This window comes from Mytilus trossulus, chromosome 13, assembly GCF_036588685.1.
Source record: "Mytilus trossulus isolate FHL-02 chromosome 13, PNRI_Mtr1.1.1.hap1, whole genome shotgun sequence".
Lineage (NCBI taxonomy): Eukaryota > Metazoa > Mollusca > Bivalvia > Mytilida > Mytilidae > Mytilus > Mytilus trossulus.
The window spans coordinates 62525425-62546564 of record NC_086385.1 but is presented as its reverse complement, the minus strand read 5'-3'; the positions used below and the strand labels follow the sequence as shown (position 1 = coordinate 62546564).

At 32.2% G+C, this 21140-nt stretch overlaps 1 protein-coding gene across 1 annotated transcript in view; it reads right to left on the bottom strand.

The window, feature by feature from the left end:
* Positions 1–21140, bottom strand: part of LOC134695228 (uncharacterized) — a 142792-nt gene that overhangs the window by 19308 nt on the left and 102344 nt on the right. The window contains exons 11-19 of the mRNA XM_063556439.1: positions 19268–19474; positions 15002–15628; positions 10421–10553; positions 8595–8817; positions 6426–7305; positions 4584–4745; positions 3256–3491; positions 2794–2847; positions 1355–1450 (exon numbers count right to left, since the gene is read on the bottom strand). Coding sequence (XP_063412509.1) covers positions 1355–1450; positions 2794–2847; positions 3256–3491; positions 4584–4745; positions 6426–7305; positions 8595–8817; positions 10421–10553; positions 15002–15628; positions 19268–19474 — 2618 coding nt within the window. The remainder of the gene's footprint in view (positions 1–1354; positions 1451–2793; positions 2848–3255; positions 3492–4583; positions 4746–6425; positions 7306–8594; positions 8818–10420; positions 10554–15001; positions 15629–19267; positions 19475–21140) is intronic.

Below are 21140 nucleotides of genomic sequence, written 5' to 3'. Positions count from 1 at the left end.
CTAAAGTTAGAGTGCGAAAACTAAAAGTATTCGGACGACGACGACGACGACGACGACGACTGACGACGACGACGACGACGACGACGACGCCAACGTGATAGCAATATACGACGAAAATTTTTTCAAAATTTGCGGTCGTATAAAAACTGCAAAATTTCCACAAAATTACCAATTCAGGGGCAGCAACCCAATAACGGGTTGACCGATTCATCTGAAAATTTCAGGGCAGATAGATCTTGACCTGATAAACATTTTTACCCCATGTCAGATTTCCTCTAAATGCTTTTGTTTTTGAGTTATAAGCCAAAAACTGCATTTTACCCCTATGTTCTATTTTTAGCCCTGGCGGCCATCTTGGTTAGTTGACCGGGTCACGCCACACATTTTTTAAACTAGATACCCCAATGATGATTGTGGCCAAGTTTGGTTCAATTTGGCCCAGTAGTTTCAGAGGAGAAGATTTTTGTAAAAGTTAACAACGACGACGGACGACAGACGCCGGACGCCGGATGCAAAGTGATGGGAAAAGCTCACTTGGCCCTTCGGGCCAGGTGAGCTAAAAAATCGGAGGTTATGCATTTTCGTCATCCAACTTGAAAGATACCCATGTCGTCGACTTGATATCTAATTGTTCTGCTTAACTATGTACTAGATAATTTGAAAACTTATGCAAATGGTGTTTTTAAAATAAAACACCTCGTTATTGAGAAGAAAATTGCAGTTTTGTTTGTTTCTATTAACTTTAAAAAAATTTGTCACTGTAGTAAACAATACAGTAAACATTTATCGCCTTCTCTAATAAAGAGCTTCGATTCTTTTGTTCTATTTCAACCTGGTTTCCGACTGAGATAGCCCTACTTTTTTTTCAATCTTTACTTCTGGTATTGTAGGAATAATATAAAAGCATGCACTATATAGTTCTACAACATGCACTATAGTATAGATCTAGTTTTTACTAGCTTAATTCAAAGTTACTACAGTTTTTTAAAATGCTATAAATAAATCCTGAACAGTGACCTTTTCTGCAAAGGAACTTAAAAATTGTGTCAAATTTCTTTTTTTATTGTTTTTATGTTGCATACTTCCCATTTCTCTATATTTAATTATTAGTAAAATTTCTTTTAAATCTTCAATGTTGAAAAATAACACCAAAAAGGTGCGCTCAAAGACATATATTAAGGTATAATATATAGATGATTTGTCTAAAAATTCAAAGCAATCAAACACTATATCTTTGAAAACTGTAGTAACTAAAATCAAACAGAAAAATGAAATAACATAGAAATAATTTATTGGAATAACAAAAGAATTACAGAGGGATTACAATATCAAGGGGAGGGAACTCTTTACTTACCAACTATCAAAGTTTGAGGGATAGGAATTTTTGGCCATTCTTTCTGGGATGGGGTACTAGGAGAAGATAACTCGGATCCAGACTCGGACTCAGATTCTGAAATATCATTAAAAACAATTCTGGTTCTGTTAGTTGTGAGTTGCAACAAAGCAAAGCACAAAATGTAGAAATAAAATGAATTAGATGTTAAAAAACAGTGATAAAAACAAGTGATTGGTGATAAATTTAAAAGTAAATCCCCCATTTTGTTTCTCATCTATCTGTAAACTAAGCTTAAATTCTAGCTTCTACTGTTCTATTCAAAAACAAAAACAGAAACACTGGAACATTAATTATCTCCCTTTAAACATACATGTAGATTATCTCCCCTTTGTACAGGTTATATATTCTAATTACATTTGTAAATTAAAAAAATTCTGTTCAAGTCTTTCATTACAAAATTTAAACCACCCTATTTTCAATAGTTTCGAAAAAGCAGCTTGATTTTATTTATAAAACTAATAAATTAAACAAAATGTTTCCAGTGTTTCAGATTTGTCAATTTATATTTAACCATTGTAAGCTTGTCCAACCACCTATACATTACACACCCATTCCTGACCCCTTTCTCCTATAATATGCTAATATAAACTAAAGCTTTCAAATTTTACCTAATAAAACCTTATCTAGATAATAATTTCTACCATATCTCAAGATATACAATGTTTTCCGCTAATGGTTTGTTAAAATATAGGATTTAAGAAACATATGAAAATTCCTAATGAGATTTCAACATTTCAATATATACAATATTCTTGATGAAAGTTCAACAATTCTAATTGCTTCTGTTTACAAGAAATGTCTTTCAGTTGAACAAAATAAAGTTTTGACTTCTTGAGATATGGTACCAGTTTCCCCTAAGCATTTGATGTAGCTTGGCTCTCCCACAACAGTGACACAAACCAAGTGATCAGATAATACAGTAACATACATATTGTTGTTTCTTGTCAATCCAAAAGTTTTTATTTCTATTTTCTATTTAGTTATACAATTGCCCTAGTTAAACACAGAATTACACATACTGTTTTATCAAATAAAACTAATTTATATTTTTATTACATTTCTGTAATTTGTATGTTACAGTATTATCATCTTTATATAGCTCTGGTCAGTTGTCCACTTTTGTTATAACCCATACTTAAACTATTTATTACTTATTTTAATATTTGACTCCTTCAAATTGTTGGAACCATAATTTTTTGGCAATTTTCATTTACAAAACATTAATCTTTGAATTTACTATTTTAAATAGAGTCAATTTTTCTCCAAGTTTACAAACAACATAGAAACCTTATTCTATTTCAGACCTGTATTTCCAGACTGACCAGAAAGTAACTGACCAAAACTATGTACTATAAACATAAAACATGTGAATGTAAACAATATTAAGCATTATGTACCTCTCTTAGTAAGACCTTTCAACTTCCTCACCAAAGGACTGTCCTCTACCTGACCTGTAAAATATTGTGGATTATCTCCCTTTAGTTGTTAATTTTCCTAAGTCTATCTATCATATTTCAAATCTACAGATCTACAGCAAAAAGTTAATCATTTCTGAGAAATTTAAAAAAAAATGTATATTAGTATATTTTTGTATCAGGATGTGTTTGTGGCAAATAGTGACAGTTCAAATTACCACTCAACATAATATCATTTTCAAAACACTGTGATAGCAAAGGTCAATCATATCCACAGAAACATATACGAGAATAATTTCGTGTCAGGATGTGCTTGATTCTCAGAAGAGAAGTTAATCTTTTCTGTGTTCACTGGTCATATCTCACACAATCAAGTATTTTCTATCTTTGTTTTTTTTAAAGCACAAAAAATAAACGAGTGCACATCAATTGAAAGACAATTACCAGCCAGTTTATGAGCAACTGTGAACGTCTTAGCGTCTGTCTCTTCCACTCTTCCTTTCCATCCCCCTTGAGCTGTGGTTAGTAGATTGAGACGATCAGCTATACTAGACGGACGTGCCGTGGAAGCACCTACTTTCTCCCTAAGCTTGATCTCCATCGGTGATTGTTCTATATCTGAAGGTTTTTGTACCCTTTTTTTCCATTCTTCCTCTCCATTTTGCTTCAGAAGATTGAGCCTACAGAAAAATAAGAAATCAAGGTTTTAAATGAAATAAATCTAGCTGTATACAATTGTTTCGGGTAAGGGTGAAGGTTGGTACCTATTAAAACTTTTAAACCCACAGCATTTGTTTGCAACCACCCTAAGTCAGGAAGCTGGTGTTCAGTTGTTGTCATTTGTTGATGTTTTGTAACTATCCTAAGTGAGGAACCTGATGTTCAGTGGTTGTCGTTTGTTATGTGGTTCATAAGTGTTTCTCATTTTTCATATAGATAAGACCCAGTTGGTTTTCCTATTTGAATTGTTTTACACTAGTCATTTAGGGGCCCTTTATAGCTTACTGTTTTTGATGTGTGTCAAGGTTCTTTGCTGAAGAAGATCGTACTTTGACCTATATTGGTTTACTTTTTCTAATTGTGACTTGGGTGGAGAATTGTCTAATTGTCTAATTACCACATCTTCTAATTTCTGTTCAAGTCAATACTTTACTTTTATGTCTTAACTTTCACCTCATCAACAGATCAAAAAAAGATAAGGAAATCCCATTCATTTTAGTAAATTAAGTCTGTAGGTCATGGAATATTCTTTAAAGGGAACTAATCCAAAGTCGTGAATCTGTATTGGAGGTTAATAAGACAATTTGATTTAAATTATTAATAAAACAAGAGGGAATTTTATCTTAAAGATTACAATTCAAAGTTTTATATGAGCAGGACAATATAAATAAATTGCAATGGATGTTTGGTGTAACTACTTCTATTATGACTAAATTGCAGCTTTGTCAAATGAAGTAGGAGGTTATTATCATAATACACTGTAGAAACAATAATTTTCATGGTGTTAAAATATCATGGTTTTATTTCTAAGTTTTTATGGGGATTTAATTCTGTTGTATCTTTTAAATGGAAGTTATATTATACATGTTATATATATGTAGGTTCTATTTTCGTTGGTATATTTAATATCGTGGATATTTTCTTTCCACCAAATGATAGACATTAAATTCTCCACAAAACTTTCTGCTTTTACAGTATACTTGTGATTAAAAATGTGACTGTAACCACCAATATTACTAGAGAATATGATTATAAAACAATAAGCCTCTTACCTGTCTTGGAGACTCCCACTCCTGGAGACGTCAGAATCAATTTCAGCATCCCGTTTCTCCTCTGGTGTAATAGGCTGAGTTTTATGTCGCCCAGTATATTTGAATTTTCTAGGTGTTTCTGGAGATTTTTCTTGTGCAGTATCAGCTGGCTGAGTCAAGTATCTGAAAAACAAATATATACTCTAATTAATTCCACGAAACAAGCATTAAAAATACATAAATAAAGTTCAAATTCTTTCTTTATCACAACTGTATATGCATATAGTTTATTATTAGACCTGGCCTTGCAGTCATAAAACTTTCTGCTACATCATCCAATCCAGGCGTATCAAGGTCGGGTCAAGGTCACCCGACCGTGCAGATTAAATCAGATTTACTGACTTGCTTGGTTAATAACTATGACAAACATCAAATCAAAGGGAAAATGTTCTAAGAGGGGGAGGGGTCCTGATCCTGAAATTCCCGAACTTAAAAACATGAAATCCTCAGGTCCAGAATTTAAAGAAGTTTAAATACTGACATCCTGAAATTAGAAAAAAAAAAAAGAACTTTCGAAATCCCAAAAGGGTCCATCCGGAAATCCCAAGCTTCCTGATCCCGATGTCCTGTAAAAGATCCTCAGCCCCCTTCCCCTCCCCCTTACTAAGTTTCATCAAAAACTAATTACTTGATCAAAAACTTTAACTTTAAGCAGAACAGACAGACATATGAACTGACAAATGAACAGACACACAGACCTTAAAACATAATGCACATAAACATCATAAATGGGGCATAAAAATATACACTGATCAAGCTAATTGGTTTTGTCCTGATCAATACACTTAAATTAGATTTGTAAACCAGATAAAATGGTGACTTACATTTGTGGAATAATGAGTCTACTAACTCTCCGGCCAGATATATAGTTTTCTACATCCATTTTTTGTGAAAACATTTTATTCCAGTTAGGTGTAGCAATCTGCTGTGCACCTTAACAAGACTACTTGAGGTCTCACAGACTGATGGAATAGTCCACTATGATAAGGTCATTTAATTAAATTGAAAACATGTCCACAAAGGGGATTTTTACTATTTATTTATTTTCCCTATTTATTTTTATAATAATTCAATATGTCCATCAGTACATGATAAATATTTATTCAAAAATAAATTTCTGTATTCTTTTATTTTTGTATATAAAATAAATATTTTACAATTTTATGTTTTTAAATTTTGAAACCCCTTCAATGGGCCTCAACCTGTGAAATAAAAAAACAAAGTGTTCACATCCTTATACAGTGATCAATAGTTCAATACATGTCATAGATCTGACCTCCGTGGATAGGTTGTTAACAACCCAATCCTGTTATAGCCTTAAGGTACATGTTTACAACTCATCAACAATCAATTAAAATTATAATCAAAACTAATTAGTGGTAATTAATGGTACTTATATCTATTGAATAAATCAAACAATTGAAAAACTATGTTCAAAAGACTGCTTGAACAAAAAGTTGTGACTCAAAGCCAGTGGCAAATATTACATATATTATTTGACATGTTCAAGACCATAACATCCAAACTTTAAAGTTTTCACTTTTCAACAACTCTCGTTTTGCAATTTTATAACGACAAGCTTTTATAAGTGGAGGAAGCAAGATTGCCTGGAGAGTGCCAGCGACCTGTGACAGCAAAACTAACAGTTCTAGTCTATTAAGATTTCACGCCAAGAGAACCTGTCTTTAGTAGGGTACAAACTCACAACCTAAGCGTTGACAGGTTAGTGATATTACAGAAGTATCTAGACCACTGGGCCACCAAGGCACCAACTAAACTTAGACCATAACAATAAAATCATACCTTTCTTTGTCAGCAGGATCCCTCCCTCGTCTAGTCTTGGCTACATTTCCTACTTCCTCTACCACCTCTGATTCTAACTCCAGCGTAAGGGACACCTCAACATCGACAGATACATCCTCTTCCTCTGAACTTTTATGTAAAATGCTGTGAAGTTTTTCCTCCTTTACCTCCCGCGAAGGAGATTTTTTCATTGAGCTTTTTTCAGGCTCGTTGACTTTTGTTTCAAAACTACTTTCCTTTTTGAGAATGCCTTTAGGTTCAGAACACAATTCTAGAGATTTCTCCTTCTTTAACATGCCCCTTACATCCCCACTTTTTTCCACCGTTTCCGTGTGTTTAAGTATAGGTGTCAGATGCAAGTCCTCTTCAATTGATTTCCGTTTCTTGTCGAAGTCCTTAGATTTCACAGGATCATCTAATGCATCAAGATGTTTTAATATTGGTTTAACCTCTTCACTTTTATGTTTTCTTTCAGTACTTTCACTTTTACGTAGAATTGCTTTAACTGACTCATCATTACCATGACGATAAGTTTTCTCTTCATCCTCATGTTTAAGAATCGGCTTCTTTGATTTTTTGTCTGTGTCTTGTAATTTTTCGTCATCATGTTTTAAGATTGGTTTTACTGACTTTTTATCGTCATCTTTGGTCTTAACTTCCTCTTCATGTTTCAGAATGCTCCTTTGTTCTGTATGTTTAGTTTCAGAAGAAGTCAAATCGTCCGTGTGTTTTAAGATACTATGGTGTTCTGTATCAGCGTGAATATGATCAGGTTTCAGAATACTTTTCACGTCTGTATCTGGAGTTTTAGCTTGTTTGTCTTTTAAGATACTATGACTCACCGACATTTCTGTCACCTTTTCAGCAGATTTTAAAATACCTGAAAAAAAAAATGTGAAAACATGAAAAATAATAGATGATTTACAGATAAAAGTGCTGACCTTAAGCTGCCATTAAAGATACAATTTTGCCATCTGGTAATAAACAATAGAAGCTTTAAAGGAGGCAAAATAACTGTTACATTGATAAACATTACTGGTAAAATCTTTTTGAAAAAACTGTGGGGGGACGTCATGTCAAAGGTAGTGTATACTGTCATTTTGGATTGTACAATACTAGAAAATAATCAGTCTAGTTCTCTGCCGTCAAATTTTAAGACAGATTTGCAATTTCTGTGTGAGACTGATTTGTTTGTATAAAGAACAACAAGTAATTCATTGCATTGTCCATAATGTAAAACACAACTTAACATTTATGATTAGAATCAAATTTTCAGCTTTGCCGTTTATGGGGAGATAACTTTTAATAGTATTTTTTTATACTGTCAGATAGGCTTTTCGTCTACAAAAGACTCGTCAGTGACGCTCGAATCAAAAAAAGTTTCAAAGTCTATTAAATTACAACTCAGTCTTATGACAATAAGTTAACTTTATTTGTAAGCTGGGAATATGTTCTTAAGGAATGTCATCATTTACAGGAATTACACTTAATCACATTTTAATGGACACTTGAAACTTTTGACATCAAGCTTCATTAAGGGACTACTGATATAAAATGTCCTTTTAGTAATATGACTATAAATAGATTTCTGTTGAGAGGGCACTTATCTTCAGAGGACAATCTTAAACATCTTGAAAGTTCTCTGATAGGAAATATCTTAATATATAATATTTGACATAATCAATTAAACTTTTCTTTTATAGTTAACAATCCATTATGGCACATGGCTGCCTTATTACAGAAGTCACTAAATCAGATGTTAACATTTGTAATGTGACACTTGACTTTTTCTAGAGAAGAAACACATATGGTGCAACCAAGTTCAATACATGTTATCAGAAGTAAAGAGTTTTACAATCTTGAGTTTTCTGTGTTGAATTTTGTGTTTTGTTTATCTTGTCTTTTTTTTAAAATTCAGCCACAGTATATATGTTCCTGATCTGACCAAGATTTTTTACTGCGCCTTTGTATCATATTTCTTGTTTTTCTTTTTTTAATAGTACGTTTTTTTTTGTGTTTGTTTTGGGAAGATGTGAGGGAGTAACACTTATTCACCATACTCAACGTTCCACACTATCTGTGGAGGTATAGAATATTTATTATATATTTATTACATTGGTATATATATATGTATTGACCAATGAAATTATTATGACCATAATAACATACCTGAATTTTTCTTTGAGTCTTCAGACAAATCACCCATTGACCCATGTCTTGATGATGACCTTGACCCTGGTTGTGAAAGTGAAGCTTCAGCATGTTTGGCCATGACCTCACGCTGGCAACTGAGAGAGAGACCTTTTAATATTTCTGGGTCAGGTGGTTTGGCTAGACTCATGGCCAAGGGGGAGATTTTAGCTGCCTTTTCTACCTCCTCAAAGGTTACAGGCTGAAATTATAAATCATATGGATAATACTAATTCAATTTAGGTGTAATTTCAGCAGTAACCAAGGAACTGCTTATGGTAACTAAATTATAAATCATATGGATTATATAATTCAATTTAGGTGTAATTTTAGCAGTAACCAAGGAACTGCTCATGGTAACTAAGATAATAGAAATATCCTGAACTTGACCTGTTCCTATACTTTTAATATTAACAGGAAAACAATTAATATATATTTGAGTTGTGGTATTGTTGTTTCCCTGAAAAAAATTCTCAATCAGAATGAACAATATTCTGATGTAGGTTTTGCTCATTGTTGAGAACCATAAGAGGGATACTGTTACAAAAATCTGTATATAGGACCGGATGTTTTTTACACATTTGTACAAAAGATGTTAAACAACATTTAACTACCCATGGTGTGAGGGGGGATAGGACCTTTATCGGGACTCCGGGATGGGGTGTTTTTAAGCCCCTTTGGCATCCAGGAATTCTTTTTTTTTTAATTTCAGAACCTTGGGATTTCATATTTCTAACTCCGGAATTTCGGGATTTCGGGATTTCAGGATTTTGGAACCTTAGAATTTCATATGTCTAAGCCCAGGATTTCGGGATTTCGTGTCTTTAAGCCCGGATTTTGGGATCAGGACCACTCCTATCCCCCCTCATGTGTGTATGATTATATCACAATGCTGGGAAATCTTAGTTTAATAGAGACCACTTCAAGCCTTTTTGTAAGTTTTAATTTGAATTTGTTTGAGTATGTACTGGATTGATTTTCTATATTTTTCAAGGACAAAACAATATGATGAAACAGCTCATTTCATAAACGTTACAACTGAAACACAAAGAAAACAGTATTTTATCATTGTTCTTCATTTTGTTACCATGATGTTGGTTTTTTTTTAAGATATATTGTTATGTCACTATACCAAGAGATATTTCATCCATTAAATACACATGATCACGATGTTTTAGTGACATTTCAATCATGACAGTTTTCTGACCTACATTATTCTTGAAATAAATAACTTTATGACACTACAGGGATTATAACAGTTACAGATAAATAAGCAGAAGACATCATTTACTAAGAATGTCATAATAGTTTATTAGAGTACATAATATAGGTGTAACTTCCCGTCTTTTTACTGAAATCTTAATAACTACCTCAATGATCATAATATTGAGACAGTTCACCGCTAATGTTACAACCATTTTTAAGTGAGAGGTTGTCTTTGGGGAGTACTTGTTGCTAGACATTTAGTTTCTGTGTTAAGTATAGTGTGAACACCTTTTTCATTTATTGGTGTAATATCCATTACTGATAACATCCCTAGTTTTGGATGGGATTCAATGTTGTGTAAGGTGATGTCTTGTGTGAATTTTTCACGACTTTTTTTTTATATTTCATTTATTGGTGTAATTTCTTATGGTTATTTCATCTTCAGGTTTTTTAAAACCTAGGGTCGTTTCTCAATGTGAAAAATTCCTTTTTGAGGACTATTTTTGTCTTTTTAAGATGTTCATTGAATAGACTTTTCAGTGTACACAATGTTGTAAAATAAATGACATATTATAATTCCAGGTGTACTAATCTCTTACCTGTGTACTGAAGCGTGAAGCTAACTTCCTGTTTTTCCGCCTGGCTACAGGTGGTGGAACCTTGGACTTTTCTGCAGGTTTTTCTTCTTTTTTCAAGTTCTGGAATAGTTGAACCTTCTCTGCTAAACTCCGTCTAAAATTAACACAGGATAAAATGTACAAGAGAAATAAGACGAAAATGAAAGTGAATATAAGATCCATTTTGTATGATAGTAAAACCCAATGTTAATAAATATTCTTCCTGTGTTTAAGTCCTTAGAAAACAAAACTGTTATTTGTCATTCTGACTAACATGTTCAGAAGCCAGCGTTGATTAACGCTACACAATATTTCCCACAACATGTCCTTAGCTTCAGTTTTACATTATAAAACAGTTTTTACACTATTTTTATAAAGGAAACCACAAGTATCCTTCCTGTATAGTTATCCTTCAAATAGCTAGGAAATTACTTGTATCTTTTAAAACATTTACATGTGCCAGCTTTAGCCAGGAAATGTCTTATTCTTAGAAATGACGGCCTTTATAAATACAGTAAGTTAAAGCCTTTAATTCCTCTGTATGTGCATTTATGATTGATACTGTGAATTCATAAATATTTGTGATAATTATATTATTGTAACAGGTTGGTTTAGCAAAATTGAATTTTAACTTTAATAGTATTAGTTATTCATATACAAAATTCCTAAAATCCCAATAATTGATCTTCCATTTTCATGATTTTGGGATTTTGTTCAAAAATCAAAATAAGCAAAAATGTGAAGGTAATTTCCACAGAACCCTGCGATTGCTGCTGTCAGTATTAAAGTGTAAAGGTCAATGTGAGTCAAGGCTCCGTGTTGAAGGTTTACCTTGACCTATAATGGTTTACTTTTATAAATTGTTACTTGTATTAAAAGCTGCCTCATTGGTACTCATACCACATATCTGTCTATATCTACCAAAAAATGAGTTCATTTATAAGTAAAATATAAAATTTTTAAAAAACAAAACTTTTTCTTTAAACACTATTTCTAGTCTTGAATATAAGATTTTGTCCAAGTTTCATGACAATCCATGAAGGTTAGCAAATTATCATGTCAACAAGACTGAACCTAAATGTTGACACAGCTAGTGAATGCTGGTGCTGCGGATGGAATCTAGGGCCGCTATATGCAGACATGACAATAAATTGACGCTTAAAATCAAGAATATGTTAATAAAATAGAGAATTGAAAAGGATAGTGTCTGTAGTTTCAACAACCTGACAAAAACAAAAGCAGTCCAAGGCTGCTAAATGTTTCAAATGAATAAAAACTTTAAAGGCTGTATTTTTCTCAGGTGGACATTAATATATTTTGTGGACAACAATCTATTTTGATTTAAGATCCTCAATTCAAAGTACTGCACCCAACTGACTCACAACGATGAGAAAATTTATAAAAGTTGTTGAACTCAACTTAAAAACACTTAAAGATTATACAATAACAAATACCAGTACAACATTTACAGGAAAGCGTGAAAAAAAAAAACATAACTACTAAAATTTTACCTTCAATTTGTCAAGTTTATAAACAAACACTACACTCAAACACACAAACAGTGATTAAAATAAAAACAAATAAATCTTGTACAATGTTGTAACAGCCTGATTTGACTATTAGGTTGTAAGTTTTTGCCATGTTAAAACATAATTAATGTGGATGTCAACTTTTAAACCTTTATTGATAAACATCATATTGATTTATATGAAATCAACAAAGTATTTTAACATTTTGAATGACTTATAGGTATGTCCTACAGATTGTTAATCTAAAATAAAATACAATTTAAAGTTCTTTATTTAATGTTTAGGATATATATATACCAACATGAAAATTCAATGAACTAGGTGACCAAGTAAATTAATTAAGCGTTAATGTTCTCTTACTTTGTTAGGAGCTTAAAAAAAAATTTCAAAATGCCTTCATTCTTCCTTGTTTTATATTTTGAAATTAAAAGTATTTCAAGTCAGGCTTCATAAAATCCTGCCATGCCAGTTGCGATGTTACATTGCTTGATCAATAAAAATATGTAATCCTTGAATTGTAAATATAAAGAGGATATCATTTCCCACCCACCTTCATTCAGCCCAAGGTGCTCATTGACATTAAAAATCTTAAGTTTATAAAACAAAAAACATTAGTCTTACCTTAAACAACATAAAACTTTATTTCCCTCTCTCTCTCACACAACACATCAAAACCTCATAAAACATCTACATTGTGTAATAAAACACATGGCTCATATCTCAATGTAGGCCAGCTACTTAATGTTAGAGAGAACTATGTGGGTGACATTCAATTGTATGTCAGTCCGACAAGAGATCCTTAAAAAACATGGCTACTATTTTTATCAAGACTTGTTGATTCTATTTATCTTTTTTTGGTTTAATAATGATTGATATTTGACTGAGGAAATACCTACACATGCTATAGATATCTGTAAACAAAGTCAATTTTATCTTAAATATCATGACCTATATGGTATTATTAACTATAAGTTCTATAGAGGCTACTGAAAAGGGTGTTTTGTTCTATATAATTATATATAAATGTCTTGTTTTTTTATATTGAAAATGGAAAAGGCTCAAATATATAAAAAAAAGAAGGTGTGGTATGATTGCCAATAAGAAAACTGTCGACAAGAGACCAAAATGACACAAACATTAACAACTATAGGTCACCATACTACCTTCAACAATGAGCAAAGCCCATACCGCATAGTCAGCTTTAAAAGGCCCCGATATGACAATGTAAAACAATCCAAACGAGAAAACTAATGTTCAAAGACAGTAAAAGTACTTCAGATTCCGCAGTATAAACCACTAAGTCCCTATTTACTTTCTATGGATCACTCAAGATGGGGGATTTAGAGGGGGAGGTGAGGTATGCTGCACCCTTTGTAGGACAAAAAAAAGTTATTTATATAGGGAATCTCTGAGGCATGATCCCCCACTATGCACAGATATGTTCTGAAGGCACACACTGGAACTCTAATTTTCATATGTGTCAAATTACAATGTTTAACATGTTGACAGCATTGTAAGTTGAACACCCTTAAGTATATTTTGGGGCCTCAGATAGATGAAATATAATATATGCCTATATCAAATTTATCTTAATTCAATACAAAATTTAAAAATTTAATCCCTTATAAAGATAAATATACATGATGAGATAGGGTCAATGGGGAACATGTAGTTTTCATGAGAAAAGAAAGATTTCAGAATGGTTGTTCCATGTATTGGTACCTGGATTATGACACCTTTAACAAACAGAATAAATATCCTTTACATGACAGCCTAAACTTGTACATGTAGTTGACTCTCAGATAGGTATCGGGGCCCTTCTGTCATTTCTTCTTTTAATTTCAATTTGAAAATAATGAGAAAACTGTTTCCCTTACAAGTGGCACATCAAAAAATGTGTGTAATCTTTTGGAAAAATACTTGCACAACACACATGATACAGTGTAAGGCAATCAATAAAAAAAAAATCCAATGGCATACATAATGATATCACATCCAAATTTGCTATTATAAAGTTCCTATACTAGCTATTATTGTCTACTCTGGCCATAATTTCTGAAAACCCTCTGAATAATACACAACATTATACATATTCTGGTGAAACAAACACACAACACAAGTTTGGTTACATCAAAACAATAAACCTAAACCAGCAGGGAACATCTCAAAGTTATCATAAAGTTGAGTACTTTTGAAACAGTCCCTGTAGCAATACTTACTTTTCCGATTGTGGTGAACTATAAAAATGTGTTTCAGATAAAATCTATAAATTTTAATCCGTCTTTAAATTATTTCCTCTTTAGTGAATATAGAACTTCCTGTTTAAACTTCAAACAGATATTTTTACTGCACATATGTTATTGCACTTTATGACGATAACTACATAACTATCAAACGTGACAGAGAAATTCTAACGTGACAGATAATTCTATGTACAATAATCTTCCTGATATATGAATAGTTAACTTGAAGTGTTTTGTTCGTTTTTCATCCAGTACGATTTTAAATTAGCTCATTTCATATTTTACAACTTTATTGTACGATTTAAATTTGATGGGTCGTTATCTGTGTGTAAACAACATTTTCTATGGTCTGTTTAGATGTGCAGAAAATTAAGGAGGAAACTTAAACCGTATTAAATCTGAATACGATCACCCTGAAATCAGCACAGTACGAAATTGCTTTCCAAGGTTATGGAAATTTTGTAAAAAAATATACACATCTATATATATATATCATTGTGTCAGGTATGATTTGCATAAAAAAGTTTTTTGACATTTTAAATCACACCATGAAACGCAGTAATTGAATACGAATAATTCAGTAACTTTTTACCACATCCTGTTGTATACCCCTGTTTTGTACACTTTAAAAAAAAGTTATAATCATTCAAACTATTGTCAAATATTCCTTAACACCTGGGTCCTGGGTTTAAGGACAAGAAAGGAGGGATAATACAATATTTATCATTTACATTTGTCAGCATAATATTTTAGAGATTTGTACCCTACAGTTGAGAACAATAAAAACATACTTTGATTTTTCATCATGGATTCCTTCGTTTTCATCGACCTCAACAGCCTTTCTTTCTGCCTCAGTGACTTCCACTTCTCCATCTGCTATTTCTGCTGCAGAATGAACCTCGTCATCTGTTACTGGAAGTGTCCTTGACCTCTCTCTCTTCTTCCTGTCAATATAACGCTTTGCTCCACTGGCACATTTCTTTGGTTTATCTTCGATGATATTTTTAAACATGGACGCCTTCGCTGAAACACTGAGACGTGCCGGATCATCCTCCATTAATTCTGCCTCTAAACTTAAACTTCGTGAACTGTCAGATCGGGCCGAATCATACCCTTCTAAATCTGACCCTGACACGATTCCAGAATCGGCTTTAGAGTCCCTCATTCCACTGTGACGTGACTTTAATCTGTTGGACATCAGTCTAATCTCTTCAGATTCTGGCACAGAGCCAAGTTCTGCTGCCGTAACAGGTAATGTTTTATGGCGGACACTACGACCACGCCTCTTCCTCTGCAGGTGCTGAGGATATTCTGTTTTCCTGTATACAATCTGTTTATCTTGTTTACTGAATTGCTGAAACACATTTGATGAAGCTTTTCTTAAAACTTCTGCTCGGAAGGCTTGGACAGTGGCAAGGCTGAAAGAAACAAATAAATGATAACTTCTGCTCAGAAAGCTCGGACAGTGGCAAGGCTGAAAGAAACAAATAAATGATAACTTCTGCTCAGAAGGCTTGGACGATGGCAAGGCTGAAAGAAACATATAAATCTGACATTTTGAATGATGTTACTATAGGAACATGATCTTGGTTATAATTTATATCTATCGGAAATATTCAATAATCAACAAAAGATCAAAATGCAGAGCAGATAAATGAAAGATTCGTGGTCTTTCTGTATAACTTTTAAATGTTGATTAAAATAAGAAATTTATTTATGTATTAACTTGAAAAGATCATTAACTGACTTTTAATGGTCATAATACCATCTGAGTCCAGCACATCTTTTTAAAATAAAAACATCTGCTTAGTTTATGAAAGACATTTGATGAACTAGATCTTTGTATATGGCAGATTTTACAATAAGAAGGAATTATTGTTTTTTTGTATCCATCAAAAAAGCAATTGCTGAAACTGTGAAACAGACTGTGTAATGGAGTAATGCATTATGTTATTGAATAAAATGTGTCTTTCTGAGTAAATAAAAATAAAAATTACTCTGTGCTTGTGTTTTTTGTTAGAATTAGAGGGTTTTCAATTTCAAAATATTGGACATGGAGTAGACATCATGACCTACTTTACTGACATCCAGCTTATTTGGAGTGGAATTTTGAAGTATTATTTATAAGTTGAGCCTTATCACATGGACTTATATTTTAATAAAAAGTCTTCTTTTGTGTTTTAATCATAACTTTAAGGCAGATTTTTATTGGTAAAGGCTAAAAAAGGTAATTTAATAATATTGTTGCTAACGTCACGTCTTTTCCGTCCATTGTGGTATGTCACGATCGCAATTTTCTTGTTGGTTCTCAGACAGGCAATTGTAGTTATTTTTATCCCGGGTTTTATAAATAATTGAAAATAGCAATCATATTAAATTTGGATGACGTAAGGGGGTCAAAGGACTTGAGGAATCAATATCATTGGCTGTTTTATTTTTTGCGAACGTTACTACTTGAGGTTTCCGTCCAAATCAGTGTCACGTGAGCAACATATATTTAGATCTGTAACTCTCCTGTATAGGAGTTACGATATCGCCCTTTGCAGGATTAGATTCGGAGTCAGTTCCTTCACATGATGGGGTAGCAAAGAAGGTTAGTTGTATGTAATATCGTTACAAGAGGACCTTAAATGTATTCCGTCCATCAAAAAGACGTTCGCAACAAAACGTAATGTCATGATAGTAGATGTTGCTAATGTTACTATTACGAATTGGTTTCTTGTGTATTCATTTGATATAAAGTACACCTGCAAATGACATTCTGTATATTTAGAAATTCTAAACCAGACTGTACAATTTTATTACTTCAGGCATATATTAAACATCACTGTGTGCATACATTTGAACTTTTAAAGATGTTGTTGCTCATGTTACATGTCCAAATGTCGCTAACGTTACTTATTTTTGTCTCCGTCACGTTAGCAACATGAAAGTAGGAGACAGAACACAATACTGTAAAATCTGCCATATGCTCTTTATTTTATTTTTCCAATGTTTAATGCCTCAGAAATTTTTTACTTCAAATAATAGATCATAAAAGTTATTTTAAATAACAGATCTTAAAAGTAATTTCAATATTAGAGCATTTAAAATTTTTCACAAATTCACTATACTTTGGCATAATTATCTGAGAAGATGAGGTTTTAAAAAAAAAAAAAAAATTTTGATGATTATTTTTCTGAGTTATCTCCCATTGACCAAACTTGTTTCTATAGTAAAATCAATCTATTTTTCCATCAAATCAAGTTGAAATGAAATATATAAATTGCATATTTGGTAAAAAAAAACACGGTCAAATATCAAATATAAAAATGTTGGTCTGTAATATTCCAATAATTGAGAAAAATTAGTCACATTTTTACCAATTTCAAACAAACTGTATTAGATTTTGATTTTTTGTCCAAATATCTTGATTTAAAGTATCATTGAAAAGATATAAATTGTCTAAATACTCATCTGGTGCAGAACAACTGGAACCCTTAGCTTAAATTTCATTTTGTTCAGAGCTCCAGATAAGAATTCACAAATTGGGGTTTTTACCCACAATTTTCTTATATAATTGGGTGATAAAGTTTTTTAATTGCATTATCAATTCCAATTCACCCCTCAAGTTGATACCAAATTGGGGTTTTCACCACCAAGCTCCTTAATGTATTGGGTTTTTTCATCAACACAATATTAATATTTAGGCAATATCAACCCCAGTTTTTTTTCCATCTTAAATATGTTTCTTTCTTTGTTTAGCTGTTTTATTTGGTTAAGGGTTAGGGTTATTTGCTAGCTGTTTTATTTGTTTTTTTTCACTGTGGAGCAATTTTAGGATTAATTTGTGTCCCGTTTCAAACCGTCGGCCATTTTTGTATTTTCTCACAAAAACGGATATGTGTAATCACAGGCACTCGTCTTATACCTTTATATAATAAATTGTGAGACCAGAGCCTGTGTGTGTATTCATTAATTAACCGTAAAATGAAAGAAAAAAAATAGTATAAAAACTCTAATTATACTTAAATGTTTTTGTTTTATTCAATTTACATAAATCTGGGTTTAGCTGTGTTTTATTAGAAATTTTAGTTTCTGATGCTATATCATGTCATAATTGATTTGGCCATTTCACTTTTTCCAACTGATTTCGTTTTTGACGAAACCCCGTGTTTATAATTAGCAATGTTTTCGTTAAGGTACACACACACACCCGTGCGTTCGATGAACGCTTCCTAAAACACTGGCTGAGTCTTGCTATTGTCATAACTTTCCCTCAGCTTTTCAAAAGAAGCAGAAAACATGCTTCTATTCAATATTTTAACCGGACATTCACTTTCGTTTTAATTCAATGTATGTTATGATAAATCCGGAGCAATGCGAAAAAAATATGACTAAATAACACACACTAATTGGATAAACGCCGAGAAGATCGAAATGTTTTCAAAAACACGTGTACCTATTGATCAAGAGAAAACTCCAACAGGGACCCATTTGAGCTGCTTGATGCAGGGATCTATTTTTAGAACGAAAGGAAATTTCCAATTATAAATATTATAAAAATAGATTTACGCGACGACTGTAAACAGATAAGGGTAAATAACGCAAACGGTAGCCAATAAAAGGGTTGAGAACTCATGGTTTTGGTATATAATTGGGTTTTCCTTTGAAGTAATTGGGTTATTGAACCCTGCAATGGGCAATTGCATTGGGTTTTTTATTATTTGTATTGCGTGATCACGCAAATACACAGCTTATCTGGAGCTCTGTTGTTTTATTAACTGGTACCCTTAGCTTAAATTTCATTTTGTTTTGTTAACTGGTACACTTAACTTAAATTTCATTTTGTTTTATTAACTGGTACCCTAAGCTTAAATTTCATTTTGTTTTATTAACTGGTACCCTAAGCTTAAATTTCGTTTTGTTTTATTAACTGGTACCCTAAGCTTAAATTTCATTTTGTTTTATTAACTGGTACCCTAGGCTTAACTTTTATTCTGCTTTGTTAACTGGTACCCTAGGCTTTAACTTTATTCTGCTTTATTAACTGGTACCCTGGTTTATTTGTAACTTACTTTCCTGCCTCCTCTAACTCCTCGATGGTAACAGGCTGTGTCCGTGTTCTCCAATCATCTCTGGGACGTTTCTGAAAACTTTTCCGTTTGTCTTGTACTGAGGATAATCTCTGCTCGGCCAATGTATTCAGTTTCTGTAGCAAATTATTACCAGTTAAAGTTGAAGCCTCATCTTGGTCAAAAGACTGAGACGTGGAACTACTAGATCTGAAAAAAATAACAAAATGGGATTATAATTTTTGTTGTAATATTCAACTGTTTGGTCCTAGTTTTTAAAGTGTGAAAAGCCATAATTTTAAAGACTTTATCGAAATCAATGAACAATTTTTGGTAAATTAGTGAAATCAGTGAAATAACAATTACCACTAACATCTTTTTAGTTTTTATTAGTAACCTCAACCAAAACTTGCTCCTGAAATACAATTAATTTTTTACTGTTAATTCAGAAATTCTGCATATGTACATTTATTATTGAGAATCAATAACCAAACATGAGAAAAGTAATAAATGTTGTTCCAAACATTTTACAAAGGAAAATAATTATAGAAATTAAGGAAGCAAATTTGTATAGGTCAATGAGGAAGTAATACTGTCACATTTTCACATTAATAAAAAAAACACCACAATAATTCCATAGTACAGAGTAGCTCTGCGAAAAAAAATATAGCAGACTAATCCATATTTAACTATAGAGTTTTAATTAAAAATCACTTTAATACTAAACCATGCAATTTAAGATATATAAATAAAAATTACAAGGATATTACCTACAGAACCCAATCTGTCCAGACCCTACTTAGGAAGCTGCTGCAGCATACTGTCTGTGTATATTCTAGTTAATTGTTTTATCATAAATCAACAACAAGTACTAATGAATTACTGACCATCTGGACATCTGGACATCAGGTCATAGGGGTCAGATTATTATCATAAAGCACAAAGGGTCAGATTATCTTGGTATAGCACTTAAGAACTAATGCATTATAGTCAACAAACAAAACCAGAAGATTCATTAATTATAATTATTCCTGGGCTACAAATTTGAGAATTTTATGAATTTCAACAAAAATACAAACATGTAAATGTTATTGTAGTGGACACAGAATTTGCTAAAAACAGAAGTAAAATTATTTATTCCTGGACAACAATTAAATTTGAGGATTTATGATTTTCAACAAAATACAAACATGTAAATGTAGTGGGTACATAATTTGCTAAAACCAGTAGATTCATCTTCAAATTTGATAATTGTGGATATAGAATTTGTTAATGTATATAAATGTATCCATGGCAATAAAAAAAGTATTTCACAATATTTATTTTTCGTGACATCATTCAGAATGAATGACTCAATCAATCGTAAAATGTCAATACAAAAGAGGGGATTGAAAGATATTTGAAAAATAGGAATTTCGAATACTATGAAAATTGACAAAAATATCCCAAAAAGCAAAACTTGTGCCTCAACAAACCTTCAAATATTTGTATACAATAAGTTCCTTTCTTATAGATGTATATACATTTCATCAAGATGCATCTTGAGACGACAATCAGAACATAGCAGAATGGAGCCAAGACAACACTCAATGATGTATATAAATCATGTGATGTCATGTTTGTGTATTGACTGTGGGAGAGATAATATGATGAATTATAAAAGTCTGCCAAAATCACTAAGTCTTGTATGAGACTATTACTTTTGTCAATACTTTATTTTATCTAGCTTTTGATATGTCGGTTCCTTCATGTATACCTTACTTTATAATTATGGTAATAAATGATATACCTCCCACCAGATGTTAAGTCACAAACAACAATTCATAAGTATAGGAGGTACTGCCCCTGACTTGGATTACGATGTGACTGGAAATCC